The following is a 22,728-nucleotide window of genomic DNA, read 5'->3' as shown; positions in this document are numbered from 1 at the left end:
ATTGATTGCATCTTTCAGAAAGGAATTAATTAAGTACTTGAAGGGGGAAATAATCAGGGCAATGGGGAAAATGCAGTAGAACGGGACTAATTGAAATGCTTTTACAAAAGCTTGATGGGCTGAACAGGACTGACTGAAACAATATACATATTTTTGCAGTCATTGATTATTATTATATATTCTTCCTAGCTTTTTACTAATAGTTGCCACCTTCCTGAATAGAAAATTAGCTTTATGTTAGCAGTCTTGATTAAACCTGTTTTGCATGCGTAAAGAAAATGCTATTACCATCCTCTAAATGATTATATTACATAAAACTATTTAATAAAAAGGGTTTAGGGTGAAGAATGTTAAAGTAAGCTCTGTACCTTTTGTAAAGTTGTCAGTAGATGACATGTAATTCTCTCACCAATTCATTCTCCACACTTCGTATAGTTCCCACGCTCTGTTGCTGACAGCTGGATCCAAATCTCTTTGCCCACTCAACCCAGCCAGAAACAGCAGCCAAATTTTCCCAGATACACTTTCAATGTAAGATGAGAAACCTTGGTCATCTCATCACCAGTAAAGGCACCATACAAGGTGCCTTGTGGCACAAAGACAGCATCAAATAGTCCTGGTAAATCTGGTGTCGTTGAGACAGCCAAACTCAGCTGGGTCATACTCATACAGAACGGATCATTACTACGGTATAGCTGTGTATGGGCTAGCTGATCACTGAGCATCTCATCCAATGCTGAGTCATACAACACAGTTGCCCAACTATAGTGACCCCATTTGCCCACTTTCAGACCATATCCTTCTATGGCCTTGCCTATTTAAGTGACTGCCTAAATGCCTCTTAAACATGGTGATCGTATCTGATTCCACCAGCTCCTCTGGCAGCACGTTCCAGATATCAACCTCGCTGTGTCAAAAACTTACCCCTCAGATCCCCTTTAAAACTTCTTCCTCTTACTTTAAACTTATGTCCTCCTGTTTTTAATACCCCTACCATGGGAAAAATCTTTTGACCATCTACCCTTTCTATGCTTCTCATAATCTTATATACCGCTAAAGGGTCACCCCTCAGCCTCCTTCACTCAGGGGAAAAAAAGCTCAGCCTATTCAATCTCTCCCCATAACTAAATCCTCCAATCCAATGCTATAGGAATAAAGTTTGATTCTTCTGTCACCAGGGAGAGATCATTGTAAAGGGAGTGGAAATTCTGGCTGATTCCTTTCCCTCCACATGAAAGCCAACAATGGTGCCTCCTAATGTTGCCCCAGATAGAACAACTCATGGGAGACCAAACCTTGTTGCCATGTGGTTCAGGAGCAGAGAGTGCTCTCTGTAACTGAGCCTGCAGAACACAAACTAACTTCAGCCCTTACCAACTCCCAGATGGATTGTTCAGTATGCTAGCCAGACGCAGAAGTGGCCATGTTCGTTCATTCTTGGATGTGCAATGTTTCACTGTGTGCCTGTGTTCCAGATCTCATAGCTGGCACCTGTGACAAACAAGTAAACCTCAAGTTCCATCCTTGGCTATTTAGTTGCTCACATACCTCAGCTCTGAGTTTATGCTTTGGAATTTTTCATTCTTCTTCTCTACCAGCTGGGACATCTTGGCTAGTTGTTGCCGCAGAGTGTTCAGTTCCAGTGCCTGACTGCGAACCAGCACACGGTTCTGCTCAAGTTCCACTTTCTGTTTCTCACTCAGCTCTCCTGTGTGCAGGGAGGGCAATTAATGAACAGTCTGATCTTAATCAAATGTACACATTCAGGGAAAACTGAGAACAAAAAGTGCAAATTGATGCATTCTTCACCAACTATCAACTGTGGATCAGTGGCAGCCCCCTTTGTGCCTTGGTTATAAGCTCAAATCTGCCCCCAGAAACTGACTCTTCAGTATAACACTGAGGGAGTGCTGCAGAGCTGGAGGTGCAGTTTAAAGGAAGGCCCTGTCAGCCTTCACACACAAGTTTACAAGGTCCAGTGACACCATTTCCAGGAAGAAAGGAATTTTTCTCCCATGCCTTATGTGCTATAAGGAGAGGCTGGACACACTTGGGTTGTTTTCTCTGGAATGACGGAGGCTGAGAGGAGACCTGATAGAAGTTTAGAAAATTAGGAGAGGCATAGATAGAGTAGACAGCCGGTATCTTTTTCCCAGGGTTGATATGTCTAATAATAGAGGATGTGCACTTAAGGTGAGAGAGAGAAAGTTCAAAGGAGATGTGTGGGGCATGTTTAGTTACATGGAGAGCGGTGGGCACCTGGAATGCATTGCCAGAGGTGGTGGTGGAGGCAGATACGATAGAGGTGTTTAAGAGGCTCTTAGATAGGAACATGAATATGCAGAGAATGGAGGGATATGGACCACATGCAGACAGGAGGGATTAGGTGTCATTAGCTTAATTAGTTTGGCTCGACATCGTGGGCTGAATGGCCTGTTCCTGTGTTGTACTGTTCTACATCTTACCCAATAATTCATTCCTCAACCAACATCACCATGTGGGACAATTTGCTTGTTTTCACAATATGGGATCTTACTGTGCTCAGACTGGCTCCAGCTGTGTGTGCTGTTGCCACTGGTACTTTCAGGATGCAAATGTCCAGACAATCCCATTCAGGTGAGAGTGAACGTCCTTTACCTGGGGTGGGCAGGGGCCGTGTTAGAGGGAATGTAAAAAAAAGGGAAACAGCAGAAACTTATCAACATAAATAATCCAGTGTTCCTGCAGTTTTATAACCAGTTTATGTGAAACATTGAAAGCATTTATCTGGCTGCTGGCTATGTTTACAGTGATTCATACTTCAAGATCAGATTGATTTGTGCCCCAACATTAATGTACAACTCTGGTGTTTGCTCTATACCTTCTGAAAATGTAAATCACGTCACATATTGAACATGAATTTAGACAGAGCAAAGATGTAGAGATAGGCTCAGGCATTAAATCAGTACTGGAACCTCCAATGAGGATGGGGAACAAATGGAATTTGTTAATAAAGGATTTAAGCCTTTCTTAAACACGTTTATTGACAGTCAAAGTGGAATTTAGATTATATATTACTACAAATCCCGAAACAGACTAAAAATTCTGGAAATTGGCGGCTAAATCTGTCAGCAGCTTGTAGGAAAGAGAACAAAGGGAATAGCAGGTTTGGGAAAAGAGAGAGAGTGAAAAAGACAGCAAGAGAAAAGAGGAAGCACTGAAGGAAAGGCATGAAAAATAAAGTGCAGACTGTGTGTGTGTGTGTGTGTGTTTGGGGTGTGTGTGTGTGTGTGTGTGTGTGTGTGTGTGTGTGTGTGTGTGTGTGTGTGTGTGTGTGTGTGTGTGTGTGTGTGTTTGGTGTGTGTGTGTGTGTGTTTGGTGTGTGTGTGTGTGTGTGTGTTTGGTGTGTGTGTGTGTTGGTGTGTGTGTGTGTTTGGTGTGAGGAGAAGAGAGTGGGAGAGAGAATGAGAGGGAAGGATTGTAAGAAGAATTCTTTCTCAAGTCGTGCTCTATAAAATGGATTAAACTTCATTCCCATATCTCTGGATCATCGGCACCTATTGCCCACCACTAATTTCTCAAGAGGTTGGTGGTTTGTTGCCCTCTTGAATTGCTGCAGACATTGTTGTGAAGATGCTCACACACAGCTGGTACATAGGGGTGTCCAGGACTTTGACATTGCTGATTAAGGAACTAAGATAATGTGTTAAGACAAGACTGTCTCTGATATGAGCATCAGGTCATGGAGGCATCAGGTTATCTCCCCTCTTTTGTCCTGGATGCTGTCACCCTTGTTGAATGTTATTACAGCTGCAGCCATCAAAACTAGTGAAGAGTACTCCATCGTACCCCTGAGTAGTGGTTTCTAAAGCTGAAAAGAATCAAGTGGCAAACCACTTACTGTAGAATATCCAGCCTTTGACCTGCTCCAGAAGCCATGGTATGGCCCAAAGGTGACAATCCTTTCTCCCCACAGATGCTGCTCAACCCGCCGAGTTCCTCCAGCAGATTGTTTGTTGCTCCAGATTCCAGCATCTGCAGTCTCTTGTGTCTCCCCATGACATGTATGTGGTTTATTGAGAGTTTCCATTCAGTGGTGACCCCCAGGACATTGATGTGTGGGGGGTTCAGCTGTGGTAATACCTCTGATTGTCAGGAAGCAGTGATTACACTCTCTCTTATTAGAGATGCTTGTTACCGACCATGATTTGCATTGGTTAAAGCCTGAGTGAGAACCCATAATTAGTGAGGCTATAACATCCTGCAGAACCTCTGGCAGCCAGCTTGAAGGGCTGAACGGTCCACTGATCCTTTAAGTTTGTTTGACACTTTTAAAGAGAGAGGGGCAATACCAAACATCCTCCCATGAATGAACACTCAGCGGAGGGAGCCTACCTGCCAGGTCTGACATCTTGGCATTTGCACCAGCCAGATCCCTTCTCAATCCCATGATAACATCCTGCTGGGCCAGGATCTTCATCCCAGACTCTGCTAACTCTTTCCTGAGGGACATAAAAGCCAAAAAATTAGATTAAAAAAATAATTGGCAACATTTGATCCAGAGAGCAAGATAAAACTATGCTGAATTCATATAAAATGATGCTGAACCATCACTAATGCTGAACACTAATTTGAAATTAATCTTCTAAATGCTGCATTCCTCTGATGTACTGCTGGTGGTGCTGGTCTCCGGGTAGCACCAGTCCCTTTCACAGTAATGTAGTCTGACATGAAGTGGCAATTTTCTTTATCTATTAAGCTAGGAACACCATCAGCTCTGTAGAATATCACAAGCAGCACAGACTAAGAGCTCCGCTCATCTGTACAGATAGCTGCAGTAACCAAACGATACACTCCTCTACTCAGAATGAGAAATCTACCAACTTGGACAGAACAAGTGATCCACTCTCCTGGAGGCATCAAGCGAGGATCTGTACGGAGTACGTGATCCATCCACCTGTACGCAGTGAGTGACACTTGTATGAACTGTTCCCAGGGTCACACACTGAGAAAGACATCAAGTACTGCTGGAAGATCATCAACTTGATGAAAGATGCTCTTTGGTCTGCCAGAACTTGTTGGTCCACCACAGTGAGATGTCCCTAAGGGAACACTACCAACTGGTACATTCCAGGCTGCAGGAGTATGCGCTGAGGGACGCACTGAAGCTTCATGCAGCCAAAACAAAGGCTCTGTGGGGAAGGACCACAGTCTAGGCTCCTTCCACTACTGAGTATGGAGGAACTGAGCTGGGCGGGGAAGCCCCTCAAACTTTGAAAGGGTGCATCACCCCAGGGGGCCACATGAGTGACAACGGTGCTCTAGTTTAAAACAGAAGTGTTAATACTACTGAATATATTGCCCATATAACACTGAGAATGTTGGAGGTTTTTTGCTCTGTTTTTATTCCTTTGTACTTTTATATTTTTTAAATTATGAATAAAGTTTATTTTTGACACAAAAAAAACTTGTATGTACTGAGCACTACACTCACCTGTATGGAGAGAGTGACACTTGTATGAACTGAGCACTGCACACACCTGCACAGTCATTGATCTGCTCATCTACCAACAACTTGGAAATTTCAACACCAAACCTATTAGTCATTAGTTAGTCATTTTGCACCAAATACTAACCACCAAAACCTGGGAATGGACTCTGTAATTAGGTTCTCCTTGCTCTCAACTAAGAGGGTTCTGCATAAAGTAAACCCAGACAGGAAATGAGCAGATAGTACAGAAAAAAATCTGCCAACTTGCACAGATCGAAATTGAAATTAAATCTCAATAACCACAGGAAATGGATGTGGCAACTATAAATTGATCTTTGGTCAGCACCTCTTGTTACACCTGTAGAAGGTGGTCCATTGGGTAAAACAACTTCTAGATTTATGCTTGTGCTGTCTCTCAGTAAGTGGGCTGAGAAATTGAGAAAGGCAACAAATTCAATTATGGAATCCCAGCAACTCAGGAATTAACAAGAAAGGCACCAACAGCAGTCTGGAGAGAGCCTGAATAAAAAATATTCATACTAAACACCACATTCATGACCCAATCTCTACAGATGAATTTTTGTTCCTGTGGAAGTCATCCAGAGGAGATTCCTGGAATGATCACATACAGAATACATCTACTACATGCTCCACTATTAGTCAACTGATTGAGGAAATGAGTTAATTCCTGAAATTCATCTACACTACAGAAACTCAGAGGTGGACATGCATCCAGAATACCAGTGCATGCTAACAGAAACTGATCCCAAGCCTAGTTCCAGAACAGGAAACATCTCTGGGCCGAGAAATGCAAGTCACATAAAGCCTCAGAGTGCAGCTCCTTGCTCACCAACAAACAACTTCAGGGGGATGTTTGAAGGAACAATTTATCATCTGTGCTTCCTTCCTTTGTTCTGGCCTCATGTTTATCCAAAGGAATTAATCAAAATTCACCCATGGTTGCCTGCTGTTATATGCAGAGCAAAATTAAAATCCAACACTTTACACATTTACAGTGACACATTCTCAGCATCATTGTGCAAATAGTGGCCAATTAGCAGATTGTTTATCCTTCCGCTTTTCAGGAGGGATTCAAATAAAATGCTTGGGACCCATGTTAATAGCTTTCTGCGGTCATCACTGATAATGAGGTCTGCAGGAACTGCAATGTAATAACAGGCTCTTTTTCTCACTGGGGTATGAGACACTAATTGCTGGAATGGTACACTTTCCTTAGTGAGAACCCAGTATTGGCATTAGCTCTTCCCGATCAAATACAGTGCAGATTATAGCTGAAGCAAAGATCCTTCTTGATTAACCTGTTAAAGACTCAGGGTGGCACGGAGGTGTCGCTAGTACAGCTGCTACCCCACAGCTCCAGCAACCTGGGTTCAATCTTGACCTCTAGTGCTGTTTGTGTGGAGTTTGCATGGTCTCCCTGTGACCGTGTGGGTTTCCTCCCACATCCCAAACATGTGCACGTTGGTAGGTTGCTTGGCCACTGTCAACCTCCCTTATTGTGGGGTAAGTGATAGAACATTGGAGGAGGAGGGGGTATTGATGGGAATGTGGGGAGAATAAAAAATGGGATTAGTGTAGGATTAGTTAAAATGGGTGCTTGATGGACAGTGCTAACTCTACGAATCTATGGCTTGTCTAGGTATAGACCTTTCCTGACGGCTGTTCCAAATCTCTTTGTAGCCAATGAAGCACATTTTGAAGTGTGGCCACTGTTCTAATGGAGCAAATTCAGCAGCCAATAACGCACTCTGCAAGCTCCCACACACAGTGGTGAGGTAACGTCCAGATAATCTGCTCCTGTGATGCTTGAGGGAAAAATATTGGCTACAAGAGTAGGATAATCCTCCAATTCTACTTTAGGGATATTTCCAGCCCACCTGGAGCCTTGGTTAAATGTTTCATCCAAAAGACTTGCCACTCAAACAACGCACAGCATTGTTAGATGCAGAGTAAAGCTCCTCTACACTGACACTGTTTCATCTTTTGAAACGCCCTAAAATAAGACTGGCCCGGCTTGAACCTGCTGGTAGGTTGCTGAGCCTCACCTGAGGTGTTAACCTGCCTTTAATGTTTCAAATGTTAATTGATCTGCCGACTACTTTCTGCACCTCCTGTTATATTTCCATTTTAAGAGGTGTCTTTAATTTATAGAAAGATTGAGATGAATTTTTCCAGATTTGGTGACTTCTCCACAAGCCCAGCAATTTGCCTTCCTTTCCAGAATTCCCAATTTCCTCCTCTCCCCTCCCTATTTTCCCTTCTCTGCCTCAGTCCATTATTTGTATTTCTCTGCCTCTTTCGAACCTTTCCCCTGCCCTCTCTTCTGCTTGACCATGCTCCTCTCTTCCCCATCACTGCTTCTGCTGCCTACTTACAGCTGTGAGCTATTTGTACACTGCAGCACTGCCCTCCTGTGGCAGAATGCAATGCAATGTAGTGAAGTGGATCCCCTACCCTATCCCAACAACAGCAGCCAGCACTGAGAACTTGTGAAACACTGATTGATCTATCAATAGTTGCAAATCTAACAGGACAAAAAGCCAGCTGAAGCTTATTTAAATCAGCTGTGGGCCAACTTGATAAATTATCAATTTGTTGCTGGCACAATTGCAAAAAGAACTATAGCAAACCATCCAATCTATCTTCATGGTGCGTTGCTTCAGGAAGGCTAATAATATCATCAAGGACACCTGTCACCCTTGTCTTTCCCAATTCTCTCTACTACCTTCTGGGAGAAGATATAGGAGCTTGAAAGCCCAGACATACAGCATACAGACTTAAGAACAGCTTCTTCCCCACTGCTATCAGACTCCTGAACCAATCACCCCTTTCATACCTCCTTCCCGGTGGTGTTGCCACGTTCTTGGACTCCTAATTCTCTCTCTCTCTCTGGGTCATTCCACTAATGTTTGTTACTTCAGTTTTTTTATACTACTTCAGATTGCACCACATTCTTTGCACAATTCTGCTGTTTAGCACTCATCGTCATATTTATGATTACTATGTATAGTTTACTCTCTAAGCCTCATGCCAACAAGGAATTTCATTGCACCCTGATGTATATGAAAATAAACTAATCTAATCTAAACTGCTAAATGCTGAAAAGAGTAAGAAAAAGTGTGAGCTCCACAAGCCCGCACTTTGCCCCCAGGTATAGATCTGATGATAATACTTATCTCGTTCACTTTGACTCAGTAAGGCACTCACTGGAGTAAGGCGCAGACCTGTTCCTGGGCATGGATGTCTGCTGCTGTTGGTGCTATCACAGGTGGTGGTGGTGGTTGTACAGGCTGCATCAGGGCCCGATTCTTCTCCTCTTCCAGCTCCTTCCTAGCGTCTGCAGAAAGAAAACAGAAAGACATATCCTGAGCTGGCAGTGGTGGACTCAGTGTAAACTTGCCTTCACTGTCCCTACCTCCACATCATTTGCACGTCAGGTCAGGGTATTCCATTTGGGAGTAGGCTGTGCCAGCTCCAGAAGCAGGTGCTTTATTTAACAGGAATTAACTGCAGTGTGTGTACTAATCCCCAAGAATGAAGCTGGATCAGTCCTTGCCTGTGGCAGAGATCACAGCACATCGAAGCAGATGGATTGACAGTTAACATAAACGGGGTTAGCGAGATCTCCGAGAGAGAGGGAGTCCAAGAGGAATTTTCTTTCATTTTACTTCTGTACATGGGGTGGAGAAAGTATATTCATAGTGTTGTCAGCTTGGGGCAGACTGGATGGACCAGCTGGCCTTCTGCCCAGCAGTTTCTGTATTCATCACCAACACATATGGAAAGAAATTGCTGCAAGTGTTTAATAGTGATTCGTGCAGGAAATTTAAAGGCTTCATCTGCTGTCCAGTTTCATTTCAGCCTTTTAATGGAATTTACCTTTTATCAAGTAACACTCTCACCACTGGTTATGAAGGCTGTAGCTCACTCTGCAATGAGCAAGTATCAAGTCTCCAATCCATTGTAACACTGAAGAGGAGCAGTTTCCTTGAACCTGTTATCCCACTCACTAATTACGAACATCCTCCCACATTGTGAGACTGAGCTGCTAAAGATATCTGTTTCACCTTCAAAATTTGTGCCATTTTGTGTATATTTATTCTTTTCCTCTCTAAAGATATCAACTTATACTAAATATCGTGCAATGCCTATTGACTCAATCTATTAACTCATCAGGTCACTTCACTTTATGCTCTCTTTCAAGTGCTTCCTGGAATATGTTAACAGCATACTCAAGATCAAATAAATTATATTTCTCAGAGGGAACCGATTTTTTCCATCTTTTCATTCTAATGAAGAACATTAGTCACCAGTTCCGAGTTCTGACAAAGGGTCTTCAACCTGAAACATTACCTCTGTTCCTCTTTCCACAGGTGCTACCTGACCTGCTGAATCTTTCCAGCATTTTCTGGCATTACTTCACATTTCCAGCATCTGCATTTTGTTTTAAATTTCCATGTATCATTTGTTCCTGTAAAAAATTGCCTCTCTACATTGCCACATTCCCTCAATAATCTCCCAGTTTACTCTCCTCAATGTGACGCTTTCCCTCACAGTTCTTCAAATCTATACTTTGTAACTACCTTTCAGTTTTCCCTACTGCATCCTGTACATAATTATAAAATAATCTACTCCAGGGGATCTTCTCTATAATGCACCTTTATCTATCTTTTTGCAACTTCATCCTGCCCAGTTATCCCTCAGGATCCCATGAAAATGGTGCAATTACTCCATAGTTTAACTCATGGTATGTTCAGAATACCTTTCAATTTGCCTGACAGTATCACCCTTTCTTCTTCTGCCACCTGTTGCTGTTTAGTGACAGTGTGCAGCCTCTCCTCCAGAGCCACGATTGTCCGAGAATGTTGCCGGATCTGCTCCTTGAATTCCACAACCTCATTCTGGTGATTTCGTCTCTCAACTTCAATTCGATTCCCGAGCTCCTGGCTCTCTGCTTTCTGATGTCGCCTCTGGGCTGCCAGCTCCTCCCGCAGACCAACCTCAGGAAAACAAGAAAAATCACAGTAAAGAGACAATAAAGGTATTCCAAATAACTAGAAGAAAGAGAAAGAGTGCTTGGAAAACAGACTGCAATAAAAGAGAAAGGCCAGTACGTGGAGGGGTTTCAGGTAAGTTCTGTTCGCAGTGATCTCTCCAACTGCTACCCTGATTTCCCTTCAGTTTATAACCTTGTGTCTCTCCACATTCAGCATCTTTGGGTACATGCTCCCTCTGTGTGGCTTCATGTTTGGTTCCAGAAGTTCTGTATGGAGGCAATGAGGAACTGCAAGATCTGTCTATCCAAGGCCGTGAAGTGCCAAACAACCTGCAGTTCGATGTGTGCTTGCTAAAGGAAGGAAGATACTTCTCAAAAGAGATATGGAATAAAAGGCAAGTTAGCTCCACGAAGACCCATTTTTCTAATTACACATCACATCATTGCTTCATAATTCTTCATGCAAAGGGAAGATTCTTAACATCTTAACATCAATTGTAGGTGTCAACTGCAATGTCGCAGGTAGGGCTCTCAAACTAAGTCCGTAGTTTGTATGCTCAACTATTTATATTTCTATACTAAAACAGAAAATGCTCAAAATATTCAGCTGGTCAGGAAAACTTGAGCAGCAGTCTGTTCCAACAAAGCTCAACAGCATTTCTTCTTTGACTCAGCTCATTACAGCTTTAATATCAGCTCAACATTCAGATAATCAGCCATATCAGCCTTGCATTCTATACTTTCAGCAGTTACCTTATTTGCTCTGCCCTCTTTCATTCACGTTCTACTTCAAGCTTCCCAGTGAAGGGCCTACCTGCAGCACACTGCCAGCCACAGACGCTATTGGCCAGTGGCTGCAATGTTAGCAAAGCTTTCAAGGCAGCCCTTGGAAGGGTCCCTCATAAACTGTAGGTCTTGGATAAGCACAGCCGGTAGGGACGAGGTCTTTTGTTCATCTCAATAAAGAAAACAAGTACTTAAAAATGGGATTACTAAGGATTAGTGTTCATGGATGGATGATGACCTGTGTAGAGTCGGTGGGCCGAAGGGCCTGTTTCCATGCAGTATCTCTCTATGGCTAACTCCAGACAGCAAATGGACAACAAAGCTTTCTCAAGGTTTTTTCTCAGAGTTGGAGAGAGGGGGGAGGAAGGGAACTGGGAAGCACGGGCTGTCGGAGGTAAAGATGGGATGGGGGGAGAATGGAAGGGGATCCTGGAAAATGGAAGACGGAGAGGAGGAGAGAGGGGTTTGAATGGGAATGGTTATCAGAGAGATGAAGAGGACAAATGGAGGGAAGGTGTGGGGAGTATTAGGAGAGGAATGGGAGGAGGAGAAATCTGGAGGTGGAGGAGACTGAGGGTGAGAGTGATCCAGGGAAAGGTGGGTGTGGGAGGGAGTGGGAGGAGGCAGTGCACAAAGCTGTGTCTGCCTGGATGCACCTGTGTGTCAATGCAAAGTTTTGCTCTTGTGAAGACCATGTGGTAACGGCCATGCAATGAGCACTCCATGTTGGAAGATATGACACATAGGCATCTTCAGTATGGAGTTCAGAACCTGGAGAGCTCCAACAGTGACAGACCTGAATGTTGCACCATATCATAGCTTGGAACCCAAATATTTTGACACCGATGTCACCGCTCTGAATGAGGCACGATGAAATAACAAAAATAACCTTTCTCAGGAAGGGCAGACTGGAAGAAGAACTCCATCTTCATCAAGTGGGTTTCACTATCAAGAATGACCTAGTCTGCTGTCTCAGTGACTTCCCCTGTGGGATAAGTGGATCTCTCATGACCTTCCAGCTTACTCTAATCTGGAACCAAAACACTACAACTGTATGCTCCAACCTTGGAAGCTACAGATAAGGTGAAGCAGGAATTTGGCCCTGGTGATGAGGAATTCCTGGCACGAGTTTCTGAGGAAAGCACACTGATCATCCTGTATGACTTGCCAGAGTGCAAAAGAATGCAAACCTCTGGAAAGATGTGGTTGGCAAGGAAAGAGTAGTGAAGGCTAACTCCAGTGGAGTTCTCTTTATGACCATGATGAATATGGTCCTGTTGTTATCAACACCCTGTCTCATCACCAAGAGAAGTACAAAACATCATGGCAACTCCCTCAAAACAGGCACTGGCACCTTGCAGGTTATGTTAATGTCCGAGTGAGAGACCACAAAGATGCTTTCATCACCTGTGCTGTGACAGGTGCCAATGACTGTGGGACTGACCATCTGTCACCTCCATCATTCTGGCCCGAGCAGCAACTGAAACATTGCTGCAAGAAAACCTACATCCACAGTCAATCAGGCAACACTTTTCTCAGGCAGTGAGAGAACACACTCCCACTTCCAGGAGCCACACAGTCCCCACAGTACCTGGATTACCCCAAGACTTCAGTGAAATACACAACATCTACACTGAAGTAGCAGATGTGGTGTTCAGTCCAGTCTCACCACTACCCCAGACTGAAAAAAACTTGTAAAAGCCATATGCCCACTGAAGAACAAGGCCTCTGGAGCAGATGGTGGAGGAGAACTTCTGACAGAAACTCACAGCCTCATTTCCTTTGTTGGGGATGAGGAGGACATGCTGCAGGTGCCGTAATTGCAATCATTTTCAAGAAGACAAATCCATTTCCAGTAAATACAGGTTGCAGTGATTCACTGATGTCTGCCACAGATTAAGTCATCGAAAAGGGCCTTTCTCCACTGTGTCCTCCCGGTGGCCAAAGAGCTAGTCCCAGAGTCAGTGCATTGTCCATCAAGAGGCGGACAGCTTTAATCAACATGCATTGACTTATATCAACATTACTGTCAACCAGGAGGGAACATGGAGAATCCTTCTCAAATCTGATTCCCCTCAGAAATTCATCTCGATTCTACACCCACTACATATGACAGGCAAGTTGTGATTCCCACCACTGGATCCACAGCAGACCCTACCCCTGGCATCAAGCAAGACTGCATCATCGCTCCAACCCTCTCGTCAATCTTTCTTGCCTCACTGCAGCACCTCACGTCCAACAGCTTCCTGTTGGAGTGGAGCTAATTCAGAGGTCAAGTGAGATCTGTTCAACTTATGTTGCCTTCACCCTTAAACCAAGGCACTCCAATCTTAGTCATCAAGCTGCAGCACATGGATAATGCTCGGAGGCTGAGCTCCAAATCATTGTCGACTTATTCACTGGAGCGTAAAAGAGAATGGGCCATACACCAAAGTTCTACCAACTCATCCCCACTCACAACAGCACCCACCTCACCTTCATCTGATGGCAAAGGTCCATGACAGGACACTGCAGGATGTGGAACACTTTCCATATCTCAGAAGCCATCCCTCAACAATGCCAGACACTGGCATTGAAATTCTCCATTGCCCCCCGTGTGTATCTGAGGAAAGAGTGTTCAAAGACCTCAGACCCAGCATTTACAGGCAGCAGTGATCCCTGCCCTCTCTGTGTGTTCTGAATTCTGGATCATCTACAGAAGACACCTCAAAACATTGGAGAGGTACAATCAGTCTGTCTCCACAAAGTCTTCCAAATTCTTCGGCAGAGAAAGCAAACCAACATCACATCTTCTCCCAGGCAAACATGGTCAGTATCAAGACTCTCATGATGGTCAGCTGGCTCTGATGGGTGGGCTTCACTGTTCACATGTCCAGCACTAGACTCCCAAAATAAACAGTCTACTTTGAACTCTATCACATCTAAAGATTACAAAAAAAGAATGTTCTTAGAGCCTTCATGGAACAAACCTTCATCTATTCATGGGAATCCCTGGCCCATGACTGCTCATAATGGAGAAGCATCTGGGAAAACCCCGAGAACCCCGAGTCTCTTTGCTGGATGTACATGGAAGCCAAGTGACAACAGTGGAAGGAGTGCATCACCTCCCATGCACCCACACTGAGCCTCACCTTTGCGTCCCATATGGGTCTCGTCTGCTGTCTCAAGATCCACAGAGCTACAATGGAAGCAAGTCAGTGCCAAGGGACTGTCTAAGAAGGAGGAAGACATCTCCCTCAAACACTTTATATTTATTCATTAGCTTTTACCACGTTTTCAGCCAGCACCACCACTGCTTGTATCATTCAATCCGTCTTGGTCATCACCCTTTGGAACTTCCCTCTTGTTCTCTCTGTAACTCTAAGCTTCAAACTTCTTTCATCTCTAACTTTCCCCATTTCTGATGAAAGGAACTGGGAAAAGTTAAAGATAAAGAAATGTTTTACCTCTATTTCTCTCTCCACAGATGCAGCCTGACCTGTTGAATACTTCCAGCCTTTTCTGCTTATATTTCAGATTTCCAACATCTGTATATTTTGCATGAGGATTTTTCGAGGAGTTCAGCTTTAACAGAGGGTGGATAAATGAGAAGTAGGAGATGGTCAAAGGATAACAGGAAGAAAGTCATTATAAGTAATCCACCAGCTATAGCAGGATGGGTAAGAATGGAATTGGGCCGTGCAGTCTGACGCAGTTGAATGAAGCTGGAGAGGTGCTGAAGGAGGTTAATGGTTAGCGTAACGCTATTACAGCGCCAGTGACCCGGGTTCAATTCCCGCCACTGTCTGTAAGGAGTTTGTACGTTCTCCATGTGTCTGCGTGGGTTTCCTCCATGTGCTCCAGTCTCCTCCCACGTTCCAAAAAAGACATACAGGTTGGGAAGTTTGGGCAGGCTATGTTGGCGCCGGAAGCGTGGCGACACTTGTGGGCTGCCCCAGAACACTGTATGCAAAGATGCATTTCACTGTGTTTCGATGTACGTGTGATTAATAAAGATATCTTATCTTATCTTAACTGTGTCAAAGTCCGCTGAAGAACATTGACAAGACTTTTATAAATGCACCATGGAAAACATCCTATCTGGATACACCACGGCTTGGTATGGCAACTGCTCTGCCCAGGACCGCAAGAAACTGCAGAGAGTTGTGGACACAGATCAGCACATCACGGAAATCAGCCTCCTCTCCATGGACTCTGTCTATACCTCGCTGCCTCAGTGAAGCAGCCAGCATAATCAAAGACCCCTTCCACCCTGGACATTCTCTCTTCTCCCCCCTCCCATTGGGCAGAAGGTACAAAAGCCTGAAAGCATATACCACCAGGCACAAGGACAGCTTCTAACCCGCTGTTGTAAGACTACTGAATGCTTCCCTAGTACGATAAGATGGACTCTTGACCTCACAATCTACCTCATTATGACCTTGCACCTTCTTGTCTACCTGCACTGCACTTTCTCTGAAGCTGTGACACTTTGTATTCTGTATTGTTTTACCTTGTACTACCTCAATGCACTGTGCAATGAATTGATCTGTATGAACAGTTTGCAAGACAAGATTTTCACTGTACCTCGGTACAAGTGAAAATAATAAACCAATTCCAAAATTCCAGTGTAAGACATAGATTACCTTTGTCACAATCATACATGATGTCACTAGTCCCTAGAGACTGCAGCAAAAAATTCAGGCTAACACTAAGTGGAGTGCTACACTGTCAGAGATGCTGTCTTTTAGATGAAATGTTAAACTGAGGCCCTGCCTGCTCTATCAAGTGCTGCTAAAAGGTGCCATGGGACTATTTCAAACAACAACAAGGAAGTTCTTTCAGAATCCTGATCGATATTTAGTCCCTAATTAAGATTACTAGGAATCTGTGAACCTGGTGTTGCCAAATTACAACAGTGACTATATTACGAGCAAAGTATTTTTGACAAGTGCTTTGGGATGTCCTGAGATTGGAAAAGGTGCTGCAGGAAACAAGTTGTTGTTCTTTTTCTTTACATCACTCTGTGAATGCTTCTCAATCGAAAGCAGCATGCGTATGAGATGACAGTGTACCTCCATCTTCCTTGCTTCCTCTAGTGCTTGCGATGTGTTATCCAACCGCACGTTCAGAGTTTCTACCTCCTGACATTTCACCACTGCATTCTGTGAACAAAGACACACAGGTGAGGTGGGATTACCAACCTCAAGGAGGGCAAGACTGCATTAGCTGCATTCAGATGGTCTCCAAGCATCACCCAGCAACAATCCCCTATGCATCAAGAACCCAACCTTTCCCCTATGCACTGCTGTTAAAATACCCCATCCTCTTATTCTGGGGTATGGTAGCATTGTGGTTGAGTTACACAACAGATGCTGGGGAATTTAAAATAAATTAGATCAACCTGGAATTTTTTTAAATGCCAGATCGCAAAAATGTGAGTCTGTTGTAAAAACTCAGCTTGTTCATTAATATCCTGCAGAGAAAGAAATCTGCTGCCTTTACCTGATCTGGATTATGTGCTAGCTCCTGACCCATTAATGTGATTGGCTTTTAAGTGCTTTTGGAAAGGCCCTCAGGGGCAATTAGAGATGGAGAATAAATGCTGGCCTTGCCAGTGACATCAACATCCTGTAAATGAATATATCCCCCACACTGTCCCCTCACACCCATCCACTGCTGTCATGGGCTTCCCCACCCCATGCACTGGTGCAGAAACATCCTCCCTTGACCCATCCATTGCTGCTGGACTGCAGTCTCAGCTGCCATGCACTAGTGCTGGCCAGGTTCCAAAATGCACTGTCCACAGCCGGCACTATTCTCAGTCACCTCCCTGTGCTTGTCACCACTCACCTCGTTCAGCTCTTGGAGATGAAGCTTGGTTTCCCCATGCCTCCTCCTCTCCTCCTCCACTGCTTCCATCCCCTTCTCCTTCTCCAGAGCCAGTGCCTCAGCCAGTTGCTGTGGGACACAGGACAGTCCATTAGCCCACCATGCAGTCACCCTTCTGTGGGTATTCATACTACCGGTGAAAGAAGCTTCATCCCAGGGCATGTTCCACCTGTTTGGTTGTGTCTACCACTTTGCCCCTCACGTGACAATCCTGACCTCGGATGCTGCCTGCATGGAGTTTGTATTCTCCCTGTGACCAGGTGGATTTCCTCTGGGTGCTCCAGTTTCCTTTCACGTCCCAAGGATGTGCAGGTTGGTAGGTTAATTGGCTGCTGTAAATTGCTAGTGTGCACATGAGTGAGAGGTAGAATCTGGGTGGTGGGGGGGGGGTGGGGGGGGGTGGGTTGATGAGAATGCGGAGAGAATAAAAATGGGATTAATGTAGGATTCGTGTCAATGGGTGTTTGATGGTTGGCATGGACTCAGTGGGCTGAAGGGCCTGTTTCTACACCACATCTATGACTCTATGGCAGACAGGTATCGCTATAACTTTACTCTGTCTGGGCTCATTCTCACAGCTGGCTACACACAGAGGCAGCTTTTAAACCTGTCATAGGTGGGTGCGGGGGTGGTGGGTTGAGGGATTTGTCATGCATTTTACATCCAGATTGAGTTTCCCCATGTAATATCTCTGGTACAATCTGCTCTGTAAGTCACCTCTGTGAACATCTTGAGTACCTGCTCCTGACGATCATCCACCAAACTCCTGCTCGAAGGCAGGAATGTCTAAAAAATGATTCAGGTGAGGGTCAGGCTCAGCTGTGAGGGTGACCGAGCTAGCAAATAGAGTAATACATATAGGTTTAGAATGGATCCAAAGGATGTGGTGGATGAATGTTGTAGAAACATGTTAGCAACCATTTAACCGACCCGTTAACCTAACATCAGTAGTAGGCAAAGTGTATAATGAAGGATCTTATAACAAAACACCAGAAAAGACCAGGATGGAACAGAGTCATGGATTTATGAAAGGGAAGTCATTGTTGAAGAACACATGGAATTAAGGATAATCTACTGGCATGGACTGAGAGCTGATTAACAGACAGAAAGCAAAGAGTGCGAATAATCAAGTCTTTCTCAGGTCAGCAGAGACGTGACAAGTAGAGCAGTGCAGGAACTGGTTCTTGGGCCTCAGCTGTTCACAACTGGTATCAGAACTGACTGAGAGGACGGAATGTCCTATTTCCAAGTTTGGTGATGACAGAAAATTAGATAGCATTGTGAGTAGGTGGTTGATGTAATGAGGCTTCAAGTGGATTATAGACAAACTATGTGAGTGGGCAAGAACATGGCAAACGCAATGTTATATGAAAAGATGTGACATTATCCACTTTGATGCACAGTGAAAGGCAGAGTATTTTTAAAATGGTGAGAGACCGAGAAATGTTAATGTCCAAAGGGACCTAGTAACCTTGCACACAAGTCACTGAATGCTAATATGGAGGTTCAGTGAGCAATTAGGAAGGTAAAAAGTACGTTCATCTTTATTATAAGAAGATTTGAGTACAAGAGTTAAAAACAGCTTATTGCAAGGGTATACCTGCTGTAGAAGGAGTGCAATGAAGATTCACCAGACTGGTTCCGGAAATGGCAGGTTTGCCGTGTGAGCAGAGATTGAGTAGACCAGGCCTGCATTCTCCAGAATTTAGAAGAATGTGAGGTGATCTCATTGAAACTTACAAAACTCTTAAAGGGCTTGGCTGGGCGGATGCAGGGAGGGTGAGCCCCTGGCTGAGGAATCTCGAACCAGGGGTCACAATCTCAGGATGAGGGATAGGTCATCTAGGACTGAGCTGAGGAGAAACTTCTTCACTTAGAGGGTATTGGATCCTAGAGGGTTATGAAGGCTCAGTCAATGTGCACATCCGAAACAGAGATCAATAGATTCTGGATATTAAGGGAATCACGAGATATGGAGATAGTGCAGGAAAATGGTGTTGAAGTAGAATTAACCATGATATTGATGAGTGGCAGAGAAAGCTTTAAAAACCAGATGGCCTATGCCTCCTCCAAACGCTTATGTCTTTGTGACGGTCACTTGTGGGACAACACGGTCTAATTTTCCTTGCAATGCTACAAAAGGAATGATCCCATGGACGGATATTGTATCAGGTGCATATGGATAAATCACGCCAGAAAATGCCCGGTTGAATTTAGAACAGCATAATGCAATTGAATTTCCAAGCAACTAATTAATCCTTGATGCCCATCTCCCATCTCTACAATAGTAGATTTAATGTCAAGTTCAAAATGGGAAAGAACAGGGCAAGCTGAACCTTGGAAATGTGTGAACCCACTCCAGCCCTGGCAATAAAAGTCAGGCTGGGGATTCCTCACCTGGCTGTGTTGCTCGTGAACCTCTGACTGCCAACGTCTAAACTCTTCCTCCATCTGTTGCTTACACTCTGCCTGCAGAGCGTTCAGCTGCTCCCGTCTCTCACAATCCCTGGAATTCTGCATCTGATCCACCTGTTCCTGTGGGATACATTAACCCATTAGACAGCATAGTTCAAGACTCAGGGATAGGGTTGCCAATGCTTCAGACTTGAGCTGGAATCATCAGGGGTTACAGATTAGTCTCTGGGACTCCGCTACAAGCAACCAGGGAGAATATTCCCTGGGGCATTAAAAACAGCATTGTGTGTTTTGTTTTATATTTTAATTCATTCACTGGTTAAAAAGATATTGGTGATTGGGAGCAAAAGGTGTTTGATGGGGTGGGTGATTGGAGATGCAAGGTGTTGTGTTAAACCTTCCGGGCAGTGTTGCCAATCCCAGACAGACTGCAATTTTACTTCCAGCAGTGAATTAATCCTCATGACACAGGGCCCAGAAGCAACCAACAGAAGTTGGCTTACTGCCTTTCACGAATACACAAAGCAACTGTGAGAAAAATATTTAATCTGTTGAGAGCACAAAGAGCAAATGCACGTGTAGTGTGGAGCAGAGGAAAGATAACAGACAAAGGCCTCAGACACCATGGGCAGCCTGTGCCGAGGCAGGATTTGTCTGCTAAAGCAACATATACAGTGCAGCAAATGTTCCTGGAGCTCGTGATGTGAAAGGTAACAACGGATTCACACCTCTTGATATCTAAAGGGGAGTGGGGGTGGGGGGGAAGAGGGAGAGGAGGGAGATAGGGAGGGAGGTTGGTTGGTTGGTTGGTTGGTAGGTAGGCGGGGAGATGAATGTGTATTAGATCCCCTGGGAGACGTCTGGGTGTCGATACGTTTTTTGATTGTTTGTGGTGATTGTTGTTGACTCTCGGTTATTAATGTGCATGCACCCAATTTGAATCAAAACCAAGGAACACACTATAACAGCCTGCCCACTAAGATCCTCTGCAGGGGACCACTCATTTCTTCACTTGAGATGCTGGGCACTTGAGTACAGGGCTTTACATGTCATACCAAAGAAAGAAAGGTAAATGTGTGTCATTGTACATGCATGTTGTCTGTGTACATTTGTGTCCATGTGCATGTGTGTTTGCATTACATGTGTGCGCATATGTGCAGATACAGACGTGTATGTACACACATGTATGTGCGCTAACGGATGTTGACTGATGTATTTACTATTTTAATACCGTCTTTTCTCTGACGTTGCTTGTCTTACTTCAGTCCAAGTCCTGTTCACCCATGACTGCACTTGCTGACCTACATTGAATCCCCATTAAACAATTTTTAAATTCTCAACCTTGTTTTCAAATCCCTCCATGGTCTCACCCCTTTCCATATCAGATACTTTCTCCAGCCCTATCATACTCTAAGATGTCTGCAACCCTCCAATTCTGGTCTTTTATCCATCTTTGAATATAATCACTCCATCATTGACCACTGAGCCTTCAGTTTCTAAGGCCTGAGACTGTAATTCCCTGAGTATCTTCACTCCTTAAAAACTAACCTCTATGCCCAAGCATTGGACTACCTACCCTAATGTTTCCCTACAACAAAGATCTGGGTCTCAAATCTAAAATGTTATCTATTTCTCTTTCCACATATGTCCAACCTGTTAAGTATTTTCCAACCTTCATCTATTTTTATTTCAGATTTAGAGCATCTGTGTTTTTTAAATTTTCATCTAACGTTTCCTTATGTGGTTTATCATTAATATTTTTGTTTGCTCCAGAAAAGTACTTCAAAATATTCTTGAACATTAAAGGTGCAATGTTAATGGAATGTAGTGACTATAATACCTGCAATGTCTTTGTTTGCTCCTCTGCCTTGTGAAGTTTCTGCTGCAGCAACTGGACACATCTACTGATTCCTGAAGAGAAACAAAATGAGAGGTGCTTACAATACCAATGCTCCAGCCCCATTCTAAACACTTCACTATTGCCTTTAACTACACTGGCTGTCCTATCAAGTGGAAATGTTATTTACAACAGAGCAGGATGATTGCACGGTCGCCTTCCCTCTGCAAAATGTCTTAGTCTATCATCAGTGAAGGACAATCTATTCTATATCACCATGCCATGTTCCCATTCCCAACACTAGCCTCCTCCAAGTGAGTCCATGCTGAATGACAGGTAGTTGTGGGGTAAGTACCCCTGCATGTTATTGGGAATGAAGTTGGGCCTGAATTCTAGGTGACGGAGCTGAGGTGCCAGTGTCTGATGCCTCAGGTCACCCAGCCACCATCTAGTTCCAGCCTTAGAGAATGATGTCACCTCCTTCACAGCTTGATACGTCCATCCCAGCATCCATTAGGCTCTGTTCTAATGGGTGCAACCATGACAACGTGCTACTTAAAATGCCAGTGGCGGCTTTCTGGACCCACAGAAGAGTCTGGTCAACAGAGAGTGCTTGAAGCGTCTCAAACTCTTGCTTCACACGGTTCCCAAAGTCAGTGCGCAGACGAGCCTGGTGATCATAAACACAAGCACAGGTTAAGATATTGCAGTCACTCCAACAAATGTAGCTTTAACAATCTGTCGCCTGAACTTCTCAGGTGTAACTGTGCAAGGAAAGACAAGGGCAGTACTCAGTGGTTTCAGGCTGTTCGTTGGAACAATGTTGTGCTACCATTGACCAGACAAACATAAACACCACATGCGGGCCAGAAAACAATGACGGAGGTTTGTCAGTGAGCAATCTCTGGGCTGTGGGATCACAAAATCTCTGTAGCTAAAACCTGAGTTCAAGCCCAATTTGAGACGAGGCTACCCCTTGAATAATGCTCAAGGGAATTTGGTAACTCTGTTATTATCTGCTAACCCGTAGGTGAAGTTTAACACTGATCAGAAGGTCCCTGGGTGCACCCCAGGCACCGAGCTTGGTTAGCCCAGTTGCGGAGCAACTAAATCGAGCAAAGGAGCAGATGGAAAACTGACCAGGATCCTTCTTACTATTCCCCATCCAGTGTACGTGCAGTGCAAATGGGGAGAAACCAATTTTTCTTGTGAGGAAGCATAAATATCAATTTAAACTTGGACCACTCAGACGTGACATAGGTAGTCACTTCTTTTTTTACACAAAGAGTGGTGGAAACCTGAAAATTCTCTTCTACAAAAGCTATTGAGGCT

General features: G+C 44.2%; 1 protein-coding gene across 1 annotated transcript in view; it reads right to left on the bottom strand.

The window, feature by feature from the left end:
• Positions 1 to 22,728, bottom strand: part of fhad1 (forkhead-associated (FHA) phosphopeptide binding domain 1) — a 98,907-nt gene that overhangs the window by 52,487 nt on the left and 23,692 nt on the right. Inside the window, exons 14-22 of the mRNA XM_052038982.1 lie at positions 21,874 to 22,066; positions 21,400 to 21,470; positions 19,542 to 19,679; positions 17,106 to 17,213; positions 16,328 to 16,417; positions 10,254 to 10,491; positions 8,699 to 8,828; positions 4,375 to 4,481; positions 1,549 to 1,708 (exon numbers count right to left, since the gene is read on the bottom strand). Coding sequence (XP_051894942.1) covers positions 1,549 to 1,708; positions 4,375 to 4,481; positions 8,699 to 8,828; positions 10,254 to 10,491; positions 16,328 to 16,417; positions 17,106 to 17,213; positions 19,542 to 19,679; positions 21,400 to 21,470; positions 21,874 to 22,066 — 1,235 coding nt within the window. The remainder of the gene's footprint in view (positions 1 to 1,548; positions 1,709 to 4,374; positions 4,482 to 8,698; positions 8,829 to 10,253; positions 10,492 to 16,327; positions 16,418 to 17,105; positions 17,214 to 19,541; positions 19,680 to 21,399; positions 21,471 to 21,873; positions 22,067 to 22,728) is intronic.

This window comes from Pristis pectinata, chromosome 26 (assembly GCF_009764475.1).
Source record: "Pristis pectinata isolate sPriPec2 chromosome 26, sPriPec2.1.pri, whole genome shotgun sequence".
NCBI classification, from domain to species: domain Eukaryota; kingdom Metazoa; phylum Chordata; class Chondrichthyes; order Rhinopristiformes; family Pristidae; genus Pristis; species Pristis pectinata.
Note: the sequence above shows the minus strand (reverse complement) of the source record. Positions and strands in the feature narration are given on the sequence as shown.